The following is a 12,500-nucleotide window of genomic DNA, read 5'->3' on the forward strand; positions in this document are numbered from 1 at the left end:
AATGCACTGAGTTACAGCCATGTGATTGGCTGATTTGAAATTTGCACTTTATACTGTACTTATAATACAATAAAACATGAACAATCTCATTTATAACCCAATAGAGTTCAATGTTTTTTTATTTACAAAAACTACCCTTTTTCTCTTAATAGTGAAACATATGTGTCCAATAAGTGTGGCTTTAGAAATGTGCCACACATATTCTGTGCATGCCAACATCTAAAAAAACTGTTTAAGGGATTCATGACCCTTATAAATAATCTAATAAATTACTAATAAATAAGATATTTTGAAACAGAAAAAAATGAAGCAAAAAAGTTTAAAGTCTGAAAAATAAACATAGAGAATAAATAAATAGAAAAAAAAACACTTTAATCATATTAATATTGACAAAACCTTTTTTCTTTTACATTTTATACTGTACTTATAAGACAATAAAACATTAACAATCTCATTTATAACACAATGGACTTTTTTTACTTACAAAAATTAAAATTTTACACTCGATAGTTAACAATGTGTTCTATAAGTGTGGTTTTAGCAATGTGCCACACTCATATATTGCACATGTCAACATCTAACAAAATGTGTTTAAGGGTTTCGTGATCCTTTAAAAAAATCAGATTAATTCACAACATTTAATTGAAACATTTCATTTCAGTTAGCTTTTTTTGTAGTTCATCAATTAAACAAACAAACAAACATAAGGTTATGTTAAATTAGAAATGACCATCTCTGTTGAAGGCATTCGCCCCAACCTTCCCCATTATTCTCCCTCACTTCTCAGATGGGATGGTGAGCTAAATCAAAGGTTACCATGGGCCAACTTTGGCCCGCGGGCCTTTGTTTGGGAATCTCTGTTCTAGTAAATTAGAAAAAAGAGTGTAGAAACAACTTTAACTTAGAAATTGCTAATAATAAGATATTTTGAAATAAAAAAATTAAGCTGAAAACATTTCAAGTCTGAAAAATAAAAATATAAGGTAAAAAAAATAAAAGAATCACCTGCAAAATGTAAAGAAACTGTCAGAAACTGCTTGAAAAGTTTAGCATTACTGCATAACCACAAGTCTTACTCTAAATTAAATGTGAAATTCTAAAAAAGTAAATAAAAAAAAAAAAGTTGTGTATGAATACGAAGACATTTTATTTCTCCAATTTCAGTGTATTAGTGATTTTTTTGCATATCCAACACACACAACAAACAAAACAAACTATAATGAAACTCTAAATGTGCCGACACGGAGCCATTAGCCGAGCGTCAGACATACAGTATTTAACACAAAGTGTAGGACTGCACCTGGGTCTGTGCCACCGGGTCACATTCATCAGAAACCAGAGAGCCAGAGCTGGCTAAAAAAAAAACAACTCCTCCTAGTGTCAACGGGTACAAAGATGCCTTATTAAAGATTAATACGTGTCATAAAAGCTGGAAAGGTGATCTCTGTGGCATCTAAATCTCAGAATGCCTTTCAGATTAACCCTAGTTTGTTCAAGCCTCCTCAAAAACACAAAGTTCAGACTTACACTGAGCTCCTCGCAAGATAAGGTGCAAATAATTGGTGTTTTGTTGCAGTGGGAGGCATTTATAGTTAATCTAAAAGTGTGTGTGTGTGTGTGTATTTATGAATGTGAAAATATTTTTGTTTACTTTTTAACGATTTTATTAATTCATTGCATGTTTTAAAGTGCCACTGAGACTGTACATTTGAAAGATCACAGCTTCAAACTTTCAACCATTCACACAATCAGTTCCTTAAAAACAAAATCAAGTCTCTCTATTATCATTTGTATTTTAACCAGATATCTTTTTAGATCCAAAGGGGTGATAACACTGTAGGAATGTTTTCATAGTTCTTATAACTATTAGTGGAAGTACCTCCCCTTTTCTGTCATTTTCACACGGCATGGTACTTGGAATGATTTTGGTTACAGGAACTCTGCTTAGCGAAATTAATTGAGCTCCTACTTCAGAGCAGGGTCTAGCCCAGCAATAGCATACTGCAATAGCGTAGTACACAGATTGGGTGACTGCATACCAAACAATGTTAAAAAAAAAAAAATGATGACAAGTCATGACAACAAATGATGTTATGTTTAAAGGGTAATACTTAATTAAGGGTTAATACTTTAAAGGGTTAGTTCACGCAAAAATTTCAATTATATGATTAGTTACTCACTCTTCTGTTGATCTAATCCCCTGAGACCTCCGTTTGTCTTCAGAACACAAATTAAGTTATTGTAGGTGAATAAACTGTTGAATTAAGTTGTTGTTTTTGTATTATGTGCACACAAAAGTATTCTCGCAGCTTGTTAATATTCAGATTGAATCGCTAAAGGCATATGGTCTGTTTTAAGGGATGTTTTTGGTCATTTTCTGGACTTTGGGAGGATGAGAGAGCACTCGGATTTCATCTAAAATATCTTCAATTGTGTTCCATTAAAGGTCTCTGGGGTTTGGGATGACATTACGGAGAGTAATTAATAACAACTGCATTTAGTTGAACTAAACCTTTAAAGCCTCGTTCACACTTCGAGCGACTTGCAGCAGCAAAGTGACAAGCGTTTGTTCCTTTTAACGGAGAGCGAGTGAATTCCGACGACCTCAGTCTACGCGAGCGACAGCGATCGTTGGCCACCAGGTGGGCGTGTTGAGCGACGCGTCAAAGTTGAGAATCTTTAATTTTATGTAAATGAAGAGCGACTTTCTTGAGCGACAGCCAATAGGAGCACCATTAGAGCTCACGTGATCCTCTCTCTGCTCGCTCAGAGGCTGGTTGTATTCTCCGTGCTGTAGACCTACACAGACCTGCGTTTGCAGCAGGTCACCACCCAGAACGACATGCAGCTACAAAGTCGCTGCTAGTGTGAATGAGGCATAAAGAAGTTACTCACATTTCAACTATTATGTTTAAGTTATGCAAAGTATAACTTCATATTTTTCGTCAGTTTTCTTGATGTACACTGTTAACAAATTCCTGTAGAATCTACAGTAACAGTGGCAGCAGTTTGCCAGTAACTTACTGTAAATCAATTACAGCAAAATACTGTATTTACATTTACAGCATCATTTATCTTACTGTATATGTATTTTCACTATTGTATGTCTTTACTGTAAAATATACAACATAATGCAACTTAAAAATACCATTACATACTCCATAACTGTCCTACAGTAAAATACCGTTCATATTACAGTTAAATACTGTGTAATTTACAAGAATAGTTAACAGTTAAAGTTAAGAGAAAGTTAATTTGATTAAACTATACACTACCTGACAGAAGTCTTGTCATCAATTCCAGTTGGAAGAGCAATAACTAACAACTTGACTTCTAGTTGATCATTTGGAAAAGTGTCAGAAGGTAGATTTTTCTGATCTGTTGAACTGCATCCCAATAATCACAAATACTGCAGAAAACCTATTGGAACACGCATGGACTCAAGATTCTCACAGAAATCAGTCAAGTTTGGTGAAAAAAAAAATCATGGTTTGGGGTTAAATTCAGTATGGGGACGTGCAAGAGATCTGCACAGTGGATGGCAACATCAATTGCCCGAGGTATCAAGACATTTGTGCTGCCCATTACATTACAAACCACAGGAGAGGGAAATTCTTCAGCAGGATAGCGCTCCTTCTCATACTTCAGCCTCCACATCAAAGTTCCTGAAAGCAAATGAGGTCAAGGTGCTCCAAACATCATTTGGGAAATATTTAAAAAAAGAAAAAATCAAAGGGGGCTAATAATTCTGACTTCAACTGTATATTTCAATAGCGACCGGTTTCAAAATATCTTTCTTTGTGTGTGTTAAACAGAAAAAAGAAACTCATAATGGTTTGCAACCATTTGAGGGTAAGAAACTTCAAATGTTGATGTCAAATTTAAATCTGATGAGCCTAAACACGGGTGTAAACATGGTCTCACTTCAAACCACTGAAGTCCACTGGAAAAGAGACGATTCATTAGATTTACAAATATTTTGGTTTTGGAAAGGTAAGTGGTTGCAAACAATTTATATGGGTTGAATTTAAACAAACAAATTAAGTTGAACATTACTATATTTAATTTGTCAGCCCATATAAACTGTTTGCAACCACTTACCTTAAAAAATGAGTAAATCCAATAAATCATTTTTGTTGATGTATATGGAGAAAAATCCTGTATTTTACCCTCATAAACCTCAATTTCTTAGAATTAAATAAAGAAAGAATGGATGACAAGAGGGTGAGTACATTATCAGGAAATGTTTGTTTTGGAAGTGATCTAATACTGTAAGTTTTAAACTCAAAGTGAAACCTAGTGTTGTTGTTTTTTTTCAGGTGTCTTTCAGCACTGCGACTGCAGGAGCTCTTCATGGATCATCCAGCGGCCCCTGCACAAGGGGTTTTGGCGCCTGATCCAGACAGCGAGAGGAGGGGGAGAGAAAGAGAGAGAGAAAGAGAGAGAGAGAGAGAGAGAGAGAGTCACCGGCCGGGGAATCTGTGGGTTAGCATGACGTCTCAATAGAGGAGGGCCTTCAGAGGGCCCAATTCAGCCCCGGCACCACGTGCTCAAGGAGCGTGGGAAAGAGGCGAGCTTTTCTTCCCAGCAAAGAAAGAGCCAGTATCGAATAACAGGAGCGCAGAAGAGCCGGGGCGGCCCGAACAGAGCTAGAGCTCCTACTGCAAGAGGACAAGATTATCTCCAGCAAACGCAAACACACTCTGAGACTCCCGTTCAGAGAGGACACATTTAAAGAGAGACACCGCAGGTTAAAAACAACACCTTTTCACACACACCTGACAGATTTTGGGCTCTTTGGCTTTCAGAAAGTATTTCATTCAGTCTAATGGGAAGAAAACGTCTGAAATAAACTATTAAATGCTTTTTTTGTCGCACTTTATCAATTAAAATTTATATTTTAAACGGCCATTTTCTAAAAATAAGCCATAAATCTCCACTTCTGCAACTTTTACTTGTAGCAAACTCTAGAGTTTTATTCATACAATTATATACAGTTTAACAACTTATCTGACAAACATAAAAGTTCAGATTTTTGTGCTAAAATGTATAAAAATTACGCTGTAAAAATGCTGCGAAGGATCATGAAAACATGAAGGAATTAAGTTAACTTGTTAGTTTTTACAAATTTAAGTTGACTGAACATAAAACTATTAAGTTGTCCCAAAAAAACCCTTAAGAACTGTGTTGCTTCAGCTCATTTTAAAGAAGTAATTTGAACAAACAGCAAACGTCCTTTTTGAATGTAAATTAGCACATATTTCATTAAATACTGCATTATTTGCATATTATACTTAAGAGTTTTGAAAATTTGTAAAACAAAAAAAAATTGTTTGCAGTTGTGGGGGAAGTTTGGTGATAATTATATGACTTTTTTCACACTGTTCACCTGCATTGTCTTGTTTTATACAGGACTAGCTTTACGCAACAAGAACTGAGTGTTTGTGGCCCATCCTGTTATGAACTCACAAATCGTCCTCAAAAACCTGGACGGAAAACAGTGTCTGGCACCAAATCAGCAGCGCAGCCTTTGGGGAACCCAGGCAGACTTTTTTCTGTAGTTTTGACAGATTTACAAATGGAGATATGACTTAAGACTAAACATAAACAGCGTCCAAAAATGTCGAGCAAACAAAACATATTGTTGGTTTTCAGAGATAACTGTGAGAGAGATAACATGCAAAATATTATGGTAAAACTTAGCAAGCATTTATAAAGAAACAAACAAACAATTGAACAAGTCATTTTGTGGGGACAGTGCAACATTAAACTTATTATTCAATTGTTTTATAAAATATTAGAATAAACGTCTTTCGTTTTATGACCAGGGCGTTATGTACAGTTGAAGTCAGAATTATTCACCCCCTTCGAATTGTTTTTCTTTTTTAAATATTTCCCAAATGATGTTTAACAGAGCAAGGAAATTTTCACAGTATGTCTGATAATATTTTTTCTTCTAGAGAATGTCTTATTTGTTTTATTTTGGCTAGAATAAAAGCAGTTTTAATTTTTTGTATGTAGTTTTTTAATATGTAGTCAAATATTAAATACATTCATCATGGCAAAGATAAAGTAAATCAGTTATTAGAGATGAGTTATTCAAACTATTATGTTTAGAAATGAGTTGAACAAAATCTTTTCTCCGTTAAACAGAAAGTGGGGGAAAAATAAACAGGGGTGTTAATAATTCTGACTTCAACTGTATATAAGAATGTTCATAAAAAAAAGAAAAAAATAATAAAATGTACATAATATCGAATCCTAAATAAATACTGTTTTACAAAATAATCCATCAAAAAAAATCTCTTTTCAATAATGATTGTGAATCCTTTCATAAAGTGATACTAATAACACTTAACGCTCATTAATTATTCGAACATTTTATGAGTAACAATTCTTGGAACTATTTTAAGGCAAATTGTAGATTACATTGTGGAAAACAAATGCAGATTTTATGCTTTTTTTTATAAAACTGTACAAAAACAATTGAAAAAAAGAACATTTTATGAAAACTAGTGCTGGAACCGGTCTCATTTTAATGACAATAATTCAAATTTTATTAAAAACAACATTTTATTGACAATTTAGAAGGGTTGCTAACATTTTATGTACAATATATTTTTATAAGGTGTAAAACATTCAGTTTTACTGTAAACCAGAGTTATGAACATGAATAACTGATTTGTCTTATTATTGTTTCTGAGCTTAACATGTTATGAAAATCAAACATTCTTTAAACGTTTTATGACATTAAGTATAGAATTAAAAGTCAAATATGCTGATAAAAAAATTTTAAATAAAAAAAAGTGAATTAAATCATCTTGTGTCATTTTTGTAGGCTCAATTCAATGAAAGTCTTATTTAAACTATATGATTATATAGTGTTAATCAAATGTAGAGCATATTCTTCCAAAAATAAAAACGGCTTAACAGGATTTTTGTGCAAAAAAAATCATTCTGTAAATCCTGTTTTAAGCATCAAGTAGATTATACTGTGTAAAACAAACTTACCTTACACCTCCAAAAAAGGCCTAAACAGGATATTTGCACATAAAAAAATAAACATAAAATCATCCTGTTGTAAAATATAAAGTATAATATTATATTGTGTAAAACAAATTTACACCACATACTTGATAACAACTCGACCGACTTTTCAGTGCAAACCACAAAATGAAACGGTTTAATTGCAGCTTTTGCACAGCTATAATGGCACAGTGCAGCAAATAAACTAAAAAAGACTACAAGAAGACTTGTGAAAGAGCTGGACACCTGTGATCCCAGGATTCAGACATGCAGGACCTCCTGGAACTGCGACAGCACTCGGTCAAAATGAGTGCCTTCCCAGAAGACCTTCCCACAGCCGGTGCAGATGAAGTAAATGGGGATGCGGGGCAGGAGGCCTGGCGGGACAGTCTCGAGCTGCACCTCTGCTCCACTGGGGAACCTGAAGGTCTGGGGGTCCAGGTCTGATCGAGGGGCCCAGCGGCAGTGAGGGGTGAACTGGGGGCCCTCGGGGGGCCTCCAGCTGCTGTACTCCGCCTGCGTCTCGCCCTTTGAGACACAGTCATCCCGCTTGGACACGATGTTCTGAAGAAGACCTGATGAGAAAGAGAGAAAAAGCGGATAGAAACTAGTCAACTTATAAACAGGATCAGAACATTTTCTCATAATTGTCCTAAAATCTAAATCTGTACAAGTTCTTGTCTTGAACACTCCTTTTACAACTCCCCTAGAGTTAAACAGGTGAGTTTTACCATTTTTAAAACCATTCAGCTAATCTCCGTGTCTGGCAGGAGCACTTTTAGCTTAGCTTAGCATAAATCATTGAATCAGATTAGACCATTAGCATCTCGTTCAAAAACAACCAAAGAGTTTTGATAATTTCCTATTTAATCTAGACTCTTCTGTAGTTACATTGTGTACTAAGGCTGATGAAAATGAAAAGTTGACTCTTTTTTTATAGGCTGTTATGTCAAGAACTAAACTCTTATTCCAGTGTAATAATCAAGGAACTTTGATGCCGTATCATTGCTGCAAAATGTTGTCAAATTAACTTTTTCTTTTGAAGGGATAGTTTCACCCAAATATGAAAATTCTGACATCATTTACTCACTCTTCACTTGTTCCAAACCTAATTAAGTTCCTTCTGTGAACACAAAATGAAGATATTTATAAAAATGCTGTTTGCTGGAACTGTATTTTTTTTCCTACTATTGAAGTCGTTGGATCCCAGCATCTAGCATTTTTACAAATATCTTCTTTGTGTGTGTAAAAATATAAAAGGAAGGCTCATAAAGGTTTAAAACTACATGAGAGAAAAAAAAAGTCATTTTAATGTCGGGGTAACTATCCCTTTAAGATGTCTAGATGTTTTTGATCCACTTTAAACGCTGACTATTGTATTTTAAGGCAAGACACTACAGAAGAATGAGGGAAAATTAACTAATAGATATCATCATACTTCCCCAGTTGACTGATTACATTAAGAATTGCAAACAGAATAGTTTTTTTTATATTGCATGTTTTTTCAAATTATGTATAAAGACGCTAATAGTGTATTGTGTAATTACATGTATGCAAGCACAGTTGAAGTCAGAATTATTAGCCCCCCTGTTTAGTTTTTCCCCCAATTTCGGTTTATGGAGAGAAGATTTTTAACACATTTCTAAACATAACAGTTTTAGTAACTCATTTAATAACTGATTTATTTTATCTTTGCCATCATGACAGTAAATAATATTTGACTAGATAATTTTCAAGACTTTTCAAGTATTCAGCTAAAATTGACTTTTAAAGGTTTAACTGGGTTAATTAGGTTAACTATAGGCAGGATAGGGTAATTAGGCAAGTTATTGTATAATGATCTAATTAAAATATAGCTTAAAGGGGCTAATAATTTTGACCTTAAAATGGTTCATAAAACATGAAAAAACTGCTTTTATTCTAGCCGATATAAACAAAAAAGACATTCTCCAGAAGAAAAAATATTGTCAGACATACTGTGAAAATTTCCTTGCTCTGTTAAACATCATTTGGGAAATAATCAAAAAAATCAAAGGGGGGCTAATAATTCTGACTTCAACTGTATATGTGCTAATTTGCACACAAAAACCTAAATATCAGATTAAGTTTGGTTCCAAATATTTTTTTTTGTGCTTTTCAAAAGTCAAAAGTTTATTAATGCCAGAAGGGCATTTTGGGAATCTGATTTTATCACTCAATAATTCAGAAAATCTTGTGAGCAGCAAGAAAATCTGACTAATCCAATTATAGAAAAACCCTAAATAATTTTCAAGCGTTTTCTCCCTCAGTAAATTCTTCTAAATGTTGATAGGAACTAAAATGTGAATGTATTGTAGATTACATTTACACAATCAAATTGATAAAGTGCAACAAAAGTAACACTTTACAGCTTGGATAACATTAGAGTGAAAAAGTGTGAAAAGCCCCAAATTAACAAGTGCATAAACAAATAGTTTTTGCCAGCAGTGTTTTTAAAAAAAGTACATTTACTCACTATTTACTCTCCCTCATGTTCCTTCTCCCAAACCCTGTATGAGTTTCTTTTTTCTGTTAACCATATGAAGAATATATTTTGAAGAATGTTGGAAAATGCTGCCATTGACATCCATAGTAAGAAAAACAAAGTCAATGCAAGTCAATGGCTCCAGGTTTCCAACATTCTTTAAAATATCCTCTATTATGTTCAGCAGTAGAAATAAGCAAGTTTCTGCTAAACGGAGGATGAGTAAATAAAATTTGTTCATTTTTGGCTGAACTGTCACTTTAAATGCGAAAAATGGAGTTATCTGCATTAAATCTGCAAATGCATGTACATCTGTGTGTCGTGTTGATGCAGGAAACAAATGGAAAAGGAGTGTGAACCTCTCTCTTTCATCATGCGTGTCATTTCCTCTCTGCTAAGTTTAAAGTACTCGTTGCAGTTGCAGGCCTGGAAAGAGGTGAGAGAAAAAACACATTAATATGTAATTCAACTTTATGACACAGTTCAGCAATGAGATGCTAAATCAAGTGCTAGTTCATAAAAACCCTTTATTATGGTAAAAATGAAGAGACCACTTGAAATCTCTTAGTTTCTCTGGATTTACTAGGTTTGGGTTTGACTAAAATATATTAGTTTTATTCTAAAAAGCTTTGATAACATTTCCTTAAATTTCAAATAAAACTAATACTAATATGTATTTCTCCAGAAATTGTTTCAAAACTAGAAAAATGTTTCCATATTTTGTGAAAATCAGGGTTATTCCAATAAATACAGATTTTTCGAACTCTTCTGAAGTTTGTATAGCGTTGTCTAAAAGTGAACATAAGTATATCTGAAAAATAACCCTAAACGATCTGAATAACAACATTTTTTTTTTCAATTTGGAAGGATTATTATAAGTGGTGTACAGGAAACTGAATTTTCAGGTGTTTTGTTTTATAGCTGTGTATGTATAGGGCTATTCCAGCCTTATTAGGAACTTACATATCCTACACAATTAAATTTAAGTCAATGTGATCAATTTTGATTATTAAAGATAATTAAATAAATATAAAGAAATGTATACAGTGGGGGAAATAAAAACTTGGTGATGCCAGCCTAAAGAAGTCTCTTATATGGAGAATGAAGTCACAAGAATTGCTCAAGTGCGAGTTTTTCACAGACTTCAACAGAGTGTAAAACTCTTGATGGTTCTGTGGGTCTCGTCTATCAAATCTGAGCTTTATTTTGTATTTTAAATTGGATTCAAGTCAGGTGATTGGCCGGCCCATTCTACGCTTGATTTTCTTTCTCTGAAAGCATTTGGCATGGTGTTTTGTATCATTGTTTTGCTGTAATGGTCGCTCTGGTTTCATCTCCATCATCCTGGTATTGTAGATGTTAAACTGAAAAAAGCTTATTAATTTTCAGTGACGAAGGGCAGAAGGTTGCTGAAGAACTACTGAGAGATTTCAGCTGCTGTCTGGGCTTTCACTGCCTTTTTTCATGTGTTTCAATATTTTTTCCCTGCGTCATTTTATTTAATACGCATAACTTAATTTGTAAACTAATTAGTTTTGTGTTTTATTTTCATATGTGGATTTCATTGGTTATCAACATTCTGAGAAAACTTCAAGTCAACAGCACCCTTAGAAAAATGATTTCTGAGAAAAACGGTAATGTGTTACTTATTTCCCCACTTGTATGCATGAAAAACCTGTGGTTTACCTAAAAACTATTTAAAGCATTCACAGATACTGTTCAAGATATTGTTCAGCAACAAAAACAGCAAGCCTCTTGCTATAATTTCAAAATAATAATAAAGCAAAAACAGGAATTATGAAATATTATTGCGACTTAAAATAACCGTTTTCTTTGTAAATATATATTTAAACATGTATTATATTCCTGTGATTCAAAGCAGTATTTGCAGCATCGTTACTAGTGTTTAGTCACATGATTCTTCAGAAATAATTATAAAGTGATGAGTTGCTGCTCAAAAGAAACATTTCTAATTATTATCAAAACTGAAAACTGCTGTTGTTCTGCTTCATATTTCTTTGATGAAATTTTAAAGGGACAGACAAATATTTATGAAGATATTTTGAAGAAAGCTGAAAACCTGTAACCATTGACTTGGATAGAAAAAACTAAAACTATATATATATATATATATATATATATATATATATAAAATCAATAGTTACAGGTTTTCCAACATTTTTCAAAATATCTTCTTTTGTGTTTAACATACAACTATTTATGAAGATATTTTGAAGAAAGCTGAAAACCAGTAACCATAGACTTCCATAGAAAAAAAACACATACTATGGAAGTCAATGGTTACCGGTTTTCAACATTTTCAAAATATCTTCTTTTGTGTTCAACAGACGATTATTTATAAAGATATTTTGAAGAAAGCTGAAAACCAGTAACCATAGACTTCCATGGGAAAAAAACAAATACTGTGAAAGTCAATGGTTACAGGTTTCCAACATTTTTTTAAATATCTTCTTTTGTGTTTAACAGAAGAAAGAAATTCAAACTTGTTTAAAAGAAGCAAATGGTGAGTAAATATGACAGAAGTTTCAGTTTTGGGTGAACGATCCCAAATCCCACTGGTCACAAACATCTGAATACAAGTATATATGCACACACACACAGCGATAAATCACAGGTTGCAAACTAGACTCAGATACATTTCAAACAGTCTGTTAATTCCCACGCCCAAACTCTCTCATGCGCGCACGTACACACAAACGCTCACACATATGCACACACACAAACACAGAGTAGGGCGAGGTGTGAGGTCAGAAGTTTGCGTGGCCTCTCTTGATTTCACACCTCAGTGCTGCTTCTGTCTCATCCTCATTCCCACCCTCTCAAACAACACACAGGCACTAAAAGCCTCGTCACTGAACGGCAGAGAGACTGAGAGCTGCTGAACGCGACGCCTTCACACCACACCGACAACTCATCTGACTGAAAATCCTCTCATAGGAGTCAAATGAAA

General features: G+C 33.8%; 1 protein-coding gene across 1 annotated transcript; it reads right to left on the reverse strand.

Moving 5' to 3' along the window:
• Positions 1-6,597: 6,597 nt before the first annotated feature.
• LOC130236421 (exonuclease mut-7 homolog) lies at positions 6,598-9,953 on the reverse strand. Its single transcript, XM_056467118.1, has 2 exons — positions 9,889-9,953; positions 6,598-7,601 (listed from the first exon to the last, which is right to left on the reverse strand). Exons 1-2 carry the CDS (start codon positions 9,911-9,913, stop codon positions 7,288-7,290), a joined length of 339 nt encoding a protein of 112 aa, XP_056323093.1. The 5' UTR covers positions 9,914-9,953; the 3' UTR covers positions 6,598-7,287.
• Positions 9,954-12,500: the final 2,547 nt, after the last annotated feature.

Source organism: Danio aesculapii, chromosome 10, assembly GCF_903798145.1.
Source record: "Danio aesculapii chromosome 10, fDanAes4.1, whole genome shotgun sequence".
In the NCBI taxonomy this organism is placed as follows: domain Eukaryota; kingdom Metazoa; phylum Chordata; class Actinopteri; order Cypriniformes; family Danionidae; genus Danio; species Danio aesculapii.